Here is a 13,165-nt window from a genome sequence, read left to right as displayed (position 1 = left end):
TTGTGCTGTAGAGTAGTTGATGTAGTCTTGCAGGCAAACCTATGAGAACTATGCCGGCAGCTGATGAATGCGCCCTGTGGTGGAACAGACTGGAGCTTCACCTATACCAGCCACCTCCCCTGTAGATTGAGCTCTTGGGTTCTGAGAGCTGGCAAATCTTAGATGAGTCCCTTGGGTGGTGGCTAAAGTAAGAGTCCAATTGCAGGCTGAGGTCAAGGCAGGCAGCAGACTAATGGAGTTGGAGACAGGCCAAGGGGCAGGCGGCAGACAAGAGTGGACAGGGCCAGGCAGGAGGTCAGATCCATAAGTCAGGCCAAGGGTGGATGAGGACACATGGATGATACTGGACAAGATGGGTAATGCAAGGCAAGGTGAGACAAGGCTGGAGAGACAAGACTGGAGGAGGCAAGGCAGGAAGAAGAATCAGGAACACAGGACACAGGAACCAGGAATTCAAAGACAACACACACTGCAAGGCAGGAGATCCGTTGCTGAGGCAAGGCAGTACTGTGAGGCCCTTGCTTAAGCAGGCTGATCAGCCCGACGTCATAGGAGGGCACTGCTCAGCGTTTCCTGCTGTGGGGCCTATGTAATATGCACATATGCGTACGCGCACATCTAAGGGATGGCAGCAGGCTGGCAGTGTCTCGGGCTGAACTGAGCGGTGTTCAGGACAAGGAGGCTGTTTGCTGACCACAGGATGGGTTCAGCCATGTTAGAGGGGGAATGAGGCGGCTCGTGGAGAATGACATCACATCAAATTAATTTGATTTAATATGCACTGGTGTTGTATAATTCCCCATAAAAACAATTTGCCCTGAGCAAATTAAATTACCTAATTATCATCACACCTACTTTTAGCTGCATTGAGGCAGGGCAGGTTTCAGTTTACATGCATAAATCGCTATTTACCCGTGTAACGGCTTTATTATAGTAATCTCAATTGAGAGAAATAAATACTCTGACCTCATGTGCAATGTGCAAACACCTGTCTTTGGTTTGTTTGGGGGGGGGGGGGTTGTGTTTCAAGTTTGATGTAACCTTTCTATAAGAAATATATCAGATGTTTATAATACGGATGCTTTCATTAGAAGTGGTGGAAATAAATGCTTCATATTTTATACACCATTCTGTTTTGTCCTTTCAAGCATGTATAGTACACACTTTCCAAAGCTGCTGAAAAAAAAAATAAGATGCTTGGATTTCCAAGTATATTGTTGCCTAATGATTTCCAGGTCATATATGCTTTAACTCAGCCTTTCTCATTTCTCCACTGAGTTCACAGTACTGAGGCATTTGATATGGCATCCGTTACTCTAAACACTGCTGACACCGAGGTTCTCTTCTGTTTATTTCATTTGAACTCTGTTGAGAAACTTAATAGAAAAGAACACAGTCTAGCAATGTCCAGAGTAACTGATGTCAAATAGATTGCCCTAGCAGGATGAAACACAAGAACAATGATTCTGCGAATAGGGGAAAGATACCGTGAAAGCAGGTCATCCCCGAAACTACATATTCATATCAACAGGATGGAAAGCCAGATGCAATTCAGAAACAGGAGGAGCTCCCATTCTAGCAGATTTATTATTTATGAACTTATTCTCTTGACATCCAGCTCCATCTATTACAATTGTCTGCTGATTGAGTATGAGGCAGCTTCCGTTAGCAATATACAGAAAACTACATCTACTCAATATTACTTTGTTCTCGATCATGAATTCTTTCCTCCTGCAGGCTTCACTATCCCATGTGATGATGGCATTTTAGTAAAAAGAGAAGAGGGCTAGATTTAGATTCATTGCTACTAAGCATTCCAGTGTTCACTCTACTGAGATTACATGGATCTGTACTTATTACATGTTATATTTTTATGACTAAAAATGATAAATGGTAGGTATATACCACAGAGCCCATCTGGTATACCCAAAATACTTCCTGTTGTATGTTTGATTTATGAGCATTTAAACATTATGCTGATTGTCAATTCAGGAGGCTTGTGCTCAAACTCTTATCAAGTTATAGTTGAAATAAGGTCGGTTGGTAACTTGATGAATTAAAGCTTCCAGAAGTCTTTGATGCAATCTAATTTGAATAGAGGAAACAAAAAATTGGAACATGTAATGAAACCTCATAAAATCTGTCTCCCTTACGATAGAAAAACTAATGACACCCACAAATATAGATGGCATATAATGTGATTTATTCCAGAGACTGATCTTTTGGAGGATGTATTTAACAGAAAACTCATAAAGGTAATTCAAAGACCCACAAGCAAGCTAGCCTCAACAAATTCTATTTAGTATTCCAAAATGATGATTTCAAAGCATACACAGTTTATGCATACCAATGAGAAATTAGTATTTCATGTATTGTAGGGGTGTGCATGGAAAAATATATTTCATTTTGTTTGCTATCTTTTATCCTTTCAATTGTATCATTTCAAAGCTCTGCCATTTTTTTTTGTTAATTATTTCATTTCCATTAAAGTCTATGGGAGAAGTGATGCATCCTATTTGGACTTTTGCATTGTGGTTTTCTATCCAAGGGCCTGATTCACTAAAGCATTTCTCTCATTCTGTGTCTATGAGGAAATGCCTTTATGAATCAGGCCCGAAGATTTATCCAACTTGCAGTCAACAGCAACAGAAGAATCAGCGCTGCAAGAAACCAAGAGTGAGCTAAAGTGGTGCAAAGAGTGGAATGAACACCCCCACAGCACTGCACTGTGGCTAAACATAGCTACAGTACTTGAATTGTAACTCACCTTGAGCTTGGATTTGAAAAACACGAGCAATTATATCTAAAATCCATTGCAACAATGGAGCACCTCAAGGCACTGTGAAAAATGCAAAGGAGCACAAATAGTGGCATGAATATCACAAGGCACCAAAACAGAGGTATGGGGCCCAACAACAATGGCATGGACACCCCAAGGAACCGTGAGAGGGACAAAGCAGCACAAACAACGGCATGAACATCTTTAAGGCATTGTAAGAGGGGCAAACGAGCACATATAGTGGCATCAAGAAAGAAAGAAAGAAGCCCATTGCACCATAAGAAGGGCAAAGGGCGCCAACAACATGAATACTACAAGGTGGCCAAAAAGGGGCAAAAGCCACCAACCACAGTGGAATTAAAACATCAAGGCACAGTGAGAGATGAAAAGCAGCTCAAAGAGTGGCATGAAACATCCAAGGAACTATGAGAAAGCACACCTGGTCTAAACGCACGGGTAGATTTTCAAACCTGCGCGCGGGCGTGCATATGCACACGCTACCCGGCGTGCACACATGTAGGCCCGATTTTAGAACATGCGCACGCAGGCACGAGCATGTTATAAAATCGAGGGTTGGCGCGCACATGGGGGTGCTCAATTGTGCACCCCCCTCGAGCGTGCTGAGCCCGCGCCAAGCCACACTGCCTTCCCCCGTTCCCTACTCCCTCACCCCCACCTTCCCTTCCCTTCCCTTACCCGCCCTTTCCCCCCTACCTTTTTCTTTGTTTTTCTTTTATTTCCAAACTTACTTCAGCCCTGGGCGGAGGCCTCTGGCTAACCCCCGGACCCCCCCCCCCCCCCGCCCATGGACCGCTCCTTTTTGCCAGCCCCGGGACTTACACATGTCCTGGGGCTTTACGCCCGTCGCCGGACCTTTTCAAAATAGGCCCAGCGCGCGTATGACCGGTTTTGCGCATAAATCTTTGAAAATCCGGCCCACAGTATCTATTCTTAGTCCTGCTGGAATATTGTATTACTCTAAAAGCAAGAGGAAGGGGTGGGGGGAAGGGTGGGAAGGGGTGAATATTAGTTATGAGACTTTCAGTTAAGGTTCATAAGACTATATTGACAGTGCTATGTATGCAGTTGAGATGTCCATATGTGAACTGCTGATGGAGTGTGGAATGTTCATGTTATACTTAAAACACCAATAAAGATATATATATTAAAAAAAAAAAAAGCAAGAGCTTACAACTAGGTCTTTTTACTAGTAATACCACAGTGCACAGTGCACATAAAGCAGCAGCATGGCAGTGAACCAGTGACAACCCACTTTCTATCATTTCTTTTAAAAAAAAAAAAAACAACTTTTCCTCTAATTCTGAAGCCAGGAGTTCAAACCCTGTGTGTTGATTCTCTGAAAACAATCACATAAATAACTGAAAAGGGTCTCTATACAAGCTTGGCCTTTTGTTTCACTTTGAACCTAAAAATAATGAATGAAAGATAAGCTAGAATAGGTTGGCTGAAAACTTTCTTGCAAGTGATGAGCCTTGCTCCTTACTTCATTTCCCGTTGTCTCCAGTTTGTCTGAATCTCAGTAGAAAACATTGTTTAATGTTTTCCCATAGGTTTTAATGGCAATGAAATAAAAGAACATGAAACACTTTTTGTTGGCATTACTGTTTTGTTTCTTTAATAAACAAAGCAAATTTTTAAATATTGCTGCTTTCTTTTTCATTTTGTTTGGAAATAAACGTAGATCCCTATTAATTGTATCTGACACCTTTTTCAACAGATGTTCCCTAAATATTGATTCTATTCCCAAACATATGGGCTGATGATTACTGCATTAGTACGAACTATCTAAATCATTCTAATTTTTAAAAACTTCATAGTAAAGAGCATTATTGCCTACCTAAAAACAATTTCATATAAAAGGATTGCTCTTTCTATCCTAATTCATTTATTTTTGCCATTTTATCTGTTGATTTCAATGGTATTTACAAAAGTGGTTTTCAGACCCTTACTCAGCATCCTCCTAGCCCGTCAGGTTTTCAGGATACCGCTAATGAATATGCAGTGAGATATATCTGCATGCAGATATAACAAGCCCCCCTGGGGGAGTGGGGCAAATTTCCCAGCCATGCATAATATTCGACCACTGAGTGCAGGTGGGGGGCATGGGTTCTGTGGATCGGGGTAGGAATTACCTGTGAGGATGCCAGAATGTTCCTGTTAGTTTTTGTTAGTAAAGAGTAGATACCCTTATATCCAGCCCCAGCAAAAAAAAAAAAGAAAAAGGAAACTATGTAGTGAACCCTTTTATCTACATAATAAATATATTACAGAAAGGAAAACAAATTAGTAAGCACACTAACAGGCATACACTGAGCTGAACCCACTCAGTACCTATTGTAGCCAGCACAGAAGGATTGCCTTAAACAAGAGGTCCACAAACTATGGCTTGCAGGCCAGATATATTCCATGGAACTCGTTTTTCTGACCACCCATGCACTTCTTTCCTGTGACATATCCTGCTCAAGAAGGAAGTTTTATTTTTTCCTCAGAAATGGGAAATGAAAAATCAGGACCCATGGCAACTGCTAGAGCCAATGGTAGGGAGGTCAGGCCCTACCAGCAGGAGAGGAAAAGAGGAGACCCGCAGTTATTGTTATTTATTTTCTTGATTAATTGCAGTATCTAACAATTGTAAATCAATGCAATGTACAGTTAACATAAAATGAAAAGCTAATACAATGTTGCTATTGTCAGGGCTTAATATAAAACAGTGTCTAATAAAGATTAAAAAATCAATAATAAAAATCATAGTAATAAGGTGTAGTCATAAACACAATAAAAATATGCTTAAAATAAACCAGCCTAAAATAATTGGTGTCATATAAACTTTATCTCAATAATACTATGATATTGTAAGAAGGCACAATCATAAACACAATAAAATATAAACTAAAAATGATTGCACTCATAATAAGGAAAAGAAAGCTGCTGGTCTAAGATTTGCCAGCTTAATGATGCTTATTTGGGAGACTAATAGATTGATGGAGCCCCTGGCAGGAGTCTTGGCACCACTATCAAGATGGAACCTGTGGTGATGCGAGGCCCCACCAGTGGAAAAGGAAGAGAGGAGACGTGTGGCTACTGATCCATTGTCAGTGAGGCCAGGACCTGCCAGTGGAATAAGATGAGACAGGACCCATGGCACTTGCTGAGCTGATGGCAGGGAGGTCAGGCCCTGCAAGCAGGAAATGATGACTCAGAACACTCAGTGCCTGCTGGAGCCACTAAAGGGGAGGCTAGGTCCCACCTGCAGGAGAGATAGGTGTCCCCAGCTAACTTTAGGACAGATCTGGCCCTACCAGTTAGCAGGTAAGTTATTTGGCTAAATCTGAACATCAGAGTTATCCAGATAACCTCTCCAGCTAACTCGACTCTTCCCAGTTAAGCCCTAATCCTGTCCACTACTTAGGGGGTCATTTTCTAAAGGTATCGCTGACGGCAAAAAGATAGGACACCTTATTGCTGCCAGTAGCGTGCCCAATAGCACCACCTTTCATGGTGGTGCTATTGGGTGTGAAAGCCGGCAGCGATTGCACCGTGGAAGTGCGATCGCTGCCAGCTTTTGCAAGCCCGCCCCCCGCTTCACCTCCTGGTACCACCAAATTCACAGAGCAGTGAAAGTTTAGAAAATCCGGCCCTTAGCTTGTAAACTATTTAGCCAGATAAGTAGTTATTCAGCTAAATGGTGGCTAGGGGTATGCATCAATAAAACTTTCAGTTCAGTTTGATTTGTTTTGTTTTCCATCTTTTTTCATATTTTTTGTTTCGTCAGGTTTACTTTCTTTATTTTTATTTTTCCCTTAGTACACACTGCTTTATTTGAATTAGTGTGCATTATTTGGATTGTAAGTGTACACTGAATTGAATTAGTGTGCACTAAATGAAACATTTAAAAAAAAAAAAAGGATTTTCATGAATTTTTGTATTATTCAGTATGGAAAGAATATGAAATGAAATAGCCAATATCATTGACATTGCCTATGTCCTAAAAAACGAAAGCACATCCTTAGCTGACAGCCAATGATCCCAGGCAGATATTCAGTCACTGCCACTTAGCCGGATAAGTTAAAACTTGTCTGATTATGGCTGTGAATATCTATCTCAATGTTTTTCATTTAAAAAGAATCCACACAAAAAGCAGACACTAATTTGTGTGGGCAATTCTGAGGGATGCAATTATTCAAAGTAATGCTAGTAGTTTTGCTTTGATGATTGCAGCAAACCCCGTGGATAAAAACTACCCATGGGAGTAGCCAGATTGTGGGTGGTTTGATGATCTACCCCATGTGAGCATGTAATAAGGACGTATTCAAAAGCAAATACTGAATTTATCACTCAAGGCTAGAAAATGTTCAGATGTTTCCAGTAAATAAATTGCTGACATGCATCCAATATGCAATATTGTATACTGTTTAATAAAAAGTGTTAATTACAAAAAAAAAAAAAAAGGCATACAAAGAAACATTTCCTGCAATAGGACACTGTGGGCCTTATTTTCAAGTGATTTTATGCACATTAAAAGCTGTTTTATGCATGTAAGTGGCACTTTGAAAATCAGCTGGGGGCCAGTGCTCATAAAATTACCCATTTAATTCAGTTTCACATGTACTTTTACACACATTGGGGCAGATTTTCAAAGGGGTATGCACGTAAGATACGAGCGTACCCCCCGAAAATCTGCCCCAAGCTCCCCTTGAACGCACTGAGCCTATGTTGAATAGGCTCGGTGGCGTGCGCAAGCCCCGGGTCACGCGTAAGTCCCGGGGCTTTCCTGGGGGGGGCATGTCGGGGGCATGTCACGGTGGCACGTCATCTGGGGGCGGGCGGAGCTGCGGGCATGGTTCCGGCCCGGGGGCATTTCGGGGGCATGGCCGAGGCCTCTGAAACTGCTCCCGGGCCGGGGAATCGCGAGCTGGCAGCCGGCCCGCACAAGTTACATCTGCCTCGGGCAGGCATACCTTTACCAACAAAGGTAGGGGGGGTTTAGATAGGGCTGGGGGGTGGAAGGAATGTTCCCTCCGAGGTCGCTCCAGTTTCAGAGCGGCCACGGAGGGAACGGAGGCAGGCTGCCCAGCTCAGCACATGCAGGCTGCTGATTTTGCGCAATCTTGCGCGCGCTGACCCCAGATTTTAAAAGATACGCGCGGTTACGTGCATATCTATTAAAATCCGGCGTACTTTTGTTTGTGCTGGTCGCTCGAACAAAAGTAGGCGCAGTCGCAGTTTTTTAAAATCTACCCCAGTGTGTGTACATATGTATGTGCAAATGTCACCTGTGAATCCTGGAATGCTCATGGCCCTCCTCGACCATGCCTCTTTTTCTAAACTTTTTATTTGTGCGCACAGCGGGAGATACGCGCACACACGGGTGGCTTACAAGATCTGCTCAATACACACAGGCCCAACTTGTCCATGTATCTTCTGGTTTTGGCGCATGCTGGACTTTTAAAATTAATTTACAAGGTTTTTAATTGATGTTTTTATAAGGTTACATAGTACACATTATTATTGAATTACAAAGCAAATGATTTCAACATGTAAATTTCCAGCAAATGCATAATAACTGGTGTAGGGGGAAATTTCCAAAGGCACTAACATGCATAAAAGTAGGCTTTATGCATGTATGTATTTCTTTGAAAATAGCCCCCAAGAGGAAGCAAGTACAAGTATACAGGGAACACAATTTCATGCTGCTTTTATGTACATACTAAATAGGTATTCTAGCAGACAGACGTGGAGCAGGATGGAGATTTACATAAACACTTTTGATTTGTGAAAGCTTGCGTGGAAATCCACATGCGCAGAATTACACCTGCTCTTGAGTAGGTGTAACTTTGTGCACTTATTCCATGTGGGTGGTTCTATGCATACCCATACATTTTCAAAGTGCATAAATCCACTTAGAAAATTTTGTCTAAAGTCTGTAGATGTAAAGTACCTGTAGATTTTTCTTTTTTGCAGGCTGTTTGAGAATTATCCTCTAAGAGGGTAATTTTGTAACAGCCTATGTAGTGCTGAAATCCACGTGTATAAAGTACATGCAGACGTAATACATCCTTGATTTTCAAAGCAGTTACAGGCATAAGGTAGATGTAAATGTCCACACAAATATTTGTGCACAGACTTACAAAAATCAAAAGCTTACCCTGTCCCAACTCTTCCTCAGGAATGCCTCTTTGCAGTATACCCAAAAGTACATGCAAAAATGCTATGTTTACAACCCATAGAACATTTTTCATAAAGCCCATTTATGTGCATAAAAACATTTTTTTATGTGCATAAATGCTTTTGAAAATTATCCTCTAAAAGCGCACACTCAAAAGCACTATCATCTTTATATTGCTAATACATGTCAGTTAACTATGTTTGTATTTCAACAGCAATACATAAATATTTACCTATTGCTTTCTTCCTTTTTTTTAAGGCACGGTGGAATTCTGCAAGCACAGAAGGTTCAATCTACAAAGCAATCCGACCAGTCCATTGTTTCCAGCATTACCAGATTAAAACCAGCATCTGGACACAAGACGCTTTCCACTAATTTATTTTATTAGACTTCACTTTAATATGATTGGTTCCAGTTCACCAATATTCCAGGTGCTTTGCAATACTTCCAGCAGAATTATTCTGCTAAGTTAATTTTACAGTATGAACCAATAAAGCATACTTGCTCATGGCATTTGTGCAGAGATATATTTTAACTATCAGGACTTGAATAACAATAATAAAATAAAAGATTATCTATTTATCTCTTTTGAAGAGAACATTTTACATGCTGTGATTAAAAAAAACAATTATGGCCTGTCCATCATGACAGATGGCAAATTATTTTGGAAGATTTACACTTTGTCATGTGAATTTATCAAGCAGTATGCTCCTTATTTACTATGACCTAAATTTGGTTTGAATATCATATAATTTGATTTTTAACTTATTTTAAGAAAAGTACGGTGAGAAATGCCTTTCTGCTGCATTGTTTGCAACTGAAATGGAAGTTGAATGAGAGCTCCAATGTATCTGCTCCACAACAATAGTTATATCTGAGCGATGAACATACAAGTCAATATCACACTTCAAATTGTTACTATAAAAAAAAAAAAGTTGGACTTGTTATAACTTTTGTAATATGAACTGACTTTATTGTACAACATAAAATGATGCATTGTTTGATTAAAGTGATATTCTGTAAACTTGAAATAATTGATTTACCGTAAGATTTTGATTAAACTTTGATATCAGCATGGTCAATTCCTGTACTTTCCAACTGTTTTCTTAGCTAATGGTTTCATATAACTTGTTACAGTAATTTATAACTAGGAACCTTCAGTTATTTTTTCCCCACTGATGTTCTCCCATTTTTGTTCATTCTAATAAACACTCATATATTCCCAGAAAAAAAATAAAATAAAAACTGAAAACAAAGATCCTTAATGATAGCCTAGCTGGACAGCAACCCTTGGCAACAAGGAAGGGAAAATTGTAGCTTCTTGTATTGGTTCAAACCTAGAAGTCAAGGTACTAAAGTGCAAATGCCTTCAATAATATAGGGCAAAAATGGCAAATATGTAACTATATCTACAAAGGCACTGACAAAATTAATTTAAAAATCATGCAACTCAACTCATTACTGATTTTTACATATCAAAATTATACCTTCAGGAACCTAAAGTGAATCATGCTCCAGAAACAAACAGTGCTCACATCTAAACTTTTGTTCCAAACAGAAAATAGATTCTACTGAATAATCCTACCTAATAAACGAAGGATGACCGACGTGCCGCAAATGCGCAGTAGAGACCAGCTCTACCGCGCATGTGCGGGCGAGCACGTCGGTCTGAGCCGAAAAAAAATGGCGGCGTCGAGTGGCAGCGGCATCCAGTGGCAGCGGCGGCATCGGGAGGCGGCGGCGGCGGCGTTGGCGTTGAGTGGCAGCAGCGGCGGCGGCGGCGTCCGGTGGTAGCGGCAGCGTCAGATGGCAGCGGCGGCGTCGGGTGGCAGCGGCGGCGTCGGGTGGCGGCGGCGGCGTCGGATGGCAGCGGCGGTGGCGTCGGATGGCAGCAGCGGTGGCAACGGCGGCGGCGTCGGGTGGCAGCGGCGGCGGCGGCAGGGAGGGACTGACAGAGAGAGGGATGGACTGAGTGAGAGGGAGGGAGTGGGACTGAGTGAGAGAGAGGGAGGGAGTGGGACTGAGTGAGAGGGGGACTGAGTGAGGGGGGAGAGAGAGAGAGGGAGTGGGACAGAGAGGGAGGGAGTGGGACAGAGAGGGAGGGAGGGAGTGGGACTGAGGGAGGGAGTGGGACAGAGAGGGAGGGAGGGGGACTGAGGGGGAGTGAGAGGGAGGGAGTGAGACTGAGGGGGAGGGGGAGGGAGTGAGACTGAGACTGAGGGGGAGGGGGAGGGAGTGAGACTGAGACTGAGGGGGGAGGGGGAGGGAGTGAGGGGGAGGGAGTGGGACTGAGGGAGAGTGAGTGGGACTGAGTGTGAGTGAGAGGGAGGGAGAGAGGGGGGAGGGAGTGAGTGAGAGGAGAGGGAGGAGAGGGAGGAGTGGGTGAGAGGGAGGGAGGTAGGGGGTGGTGAAGAGTGAGGGGGAGTGGGACTGAGGGAGAGGGGGAGGGAGTGGGACTGAGGGGGAGGGGGAGGGAGTGAGACTGAGGGGGAGGGAGAGTGAGTGGGACTGAGTGTGAGTGAGAGGGAGGGAGAGAGGGGGGAGTGAGTGAGAGGAGAGGGAGGAGTGGGTGAGAGGGAGGGAGGTAGGGGGTGGTGAAGAGTGAGGGGAGAGAGAATGAGGGGGAGGTGAGAGACAGAGGGATGTAGCCCGTTTTAACGGGCTTAACGGCTTGTTATAAAGTAAAGTAATTCAGCATATACAGAATAAAACAGTCCAAATTACATACAGCAGAAAAACAGTGAGTAATGTGACACTGGTTCTTGCAACTGTAGCAGAGCCAACAATAAGTCAGATGTAGTGCCAAAAGAATAAGGATTAGTCTTCAAACCACTGGAATACTGGGATAAGACAGAGGATTCCTCCTAGTTCTCCAAAAAGATCTCTCTTTTCACTTTGAAATCCTTGAAATATGAAAATCATTTTCTCTCTCACAAAGAAAGATAAAATACTACCTGATGGCTGCATCAGCTTCTTCCCCAGACCTTCATTTTTAGCTTCAACCATTGAAGACAGCTTGAATCGGAACATCCTTAAACTCTCAAGGAGTTATTTGTTGCCTTGAGAAATGGAAAACAGATGCAGCCATCTCTCTCTCCTCCATGAGTCCAGTGAAAGCCATAGCCCCTTGGGTGTTCCTCACGAGCTCCTTGACCAATGCCTGTCTACAATTCAAAAGAACTAGGATTCTAGACAACTACTCCTTCAGTGACTCATTGAGATACCTTTTATACTTTCTTGATACTGACCTGACCTGACCTCACCTCCTGTCACTTTTAAATGAGCACCTGCCCTTTGGAACTCCCTTTATTAGAAATATTTTCCATTGAAACATATAGCAGGGCCTAGTCCAGTGATGGCTAACCTATGACACGCCGAGCCGTTTTGGCAGACACGCGCAGCGTTTCGAGGACTATCAGGAATTTTTATTTTTTTTTATCGGCTGCGCCGAGCCTTTTCTTTTTCAGCTGCGCCGAGCCTTTAAATGTGTTTTTTAGTTTCCCCCTACCCTCCACCAATGCCCCCGGGCGCAGGGAGGCTCATGCGTCGCAGCGATGAGGCTCAAGACAACGCGCTGATGCTCCTCCTTCCTGCCTGTGCGGCCCCGGAAGTAAACGTTGCCGGAGCCGCGTGGGCAGGAAGGAGTAAGCGAATCAGCGCGTGCAGAAGAGGAGGAGCCGCCGCGGGTCGCTGCGAATCCCAAGTCGCAGCGGCCCAAGAAGAGGAAGAGGCCCGGTAGCAGGGCTGCCGCGGCCCGAGAAGATCAGGGCCGCTGCAGAGCCCATCCTGCAGCGACCCGCGAAGAGGAGGCCCAGAGGTGAGAGAGAGGCTGAGGGCCCGTAGAGTGCGTGTATGAGGTGAGTTGAGAGAGAGGACCTGAATGTTTGCAGAGACAGCATGTGAGAGCCTGTTGTGTGTGTGTGTGTGTGTGTGTGTGAGAGAGAGAGAGAGAGCATGTGCCAGTGAGAGCCTGTGTGTATGAATGATTGTATGAGAGAGCATGTGCCAGTGAGAGCCTGTGTGTATGAATGATTGTATGAGAGAGCATGTGCCAGTGAGAGCCTGTGTGCATGAATGATTGTATGAGAGAGCATGTGCCAGTGAGAGCCTGTGTGTATGAATGATTGTATGAGAGAGAGCATGTGCCAGTGAGAGCCTGTGTATATGAATGATTGTATGATAGAGAGCATGTGCCAGTG

General features: G+C 43.4%; 1 protein-coding gene across 1 annotated transcript in view; it reads left to right on the top strand.

The window, feature by feature from the left end:
- CCSER1 (coiled-coil serine rich protein 1) overlaps positions 1-10,048 on the top strand; it is a 1,237,581-nt gene extending 1,227,533 nt beyond the window's left edge. The window contains 1 exon segment of the mRNA XM_029597704.1: positions 9,225-10,048. Coding sequence (XP_029453564.1) covers positions 9,225-9,341 — 117 coding nt within the window. The 3' untranslated portion in view covers positions 9,342-10,048.
- The last annotated feature ends 3,117 nt before the right edge of the window (positions 10,049-13,165 follow it).

The sequence above is a fragment of the Rhinatrema bivittatum genome, chromosome 1 (genome assembly GCF_901001135.1).
Source record: "Rhinatrema bivittatum chromosome 1, aRhiBiv1.1, whole genome shotgun sequence".
NCBI classification, from domain to species: Eukaryota; Metazoa; Chordata; class Amphibia; order Gymnophiona; family Rhinatrematidae; genus Rhinatrema; species Rhinatrema bivittatum.
The sequence above is the reverse complement of the archived record's forward strand: the minus strand, read 5'-3'. Positions and strand labels throughout refer to the sequence as shown.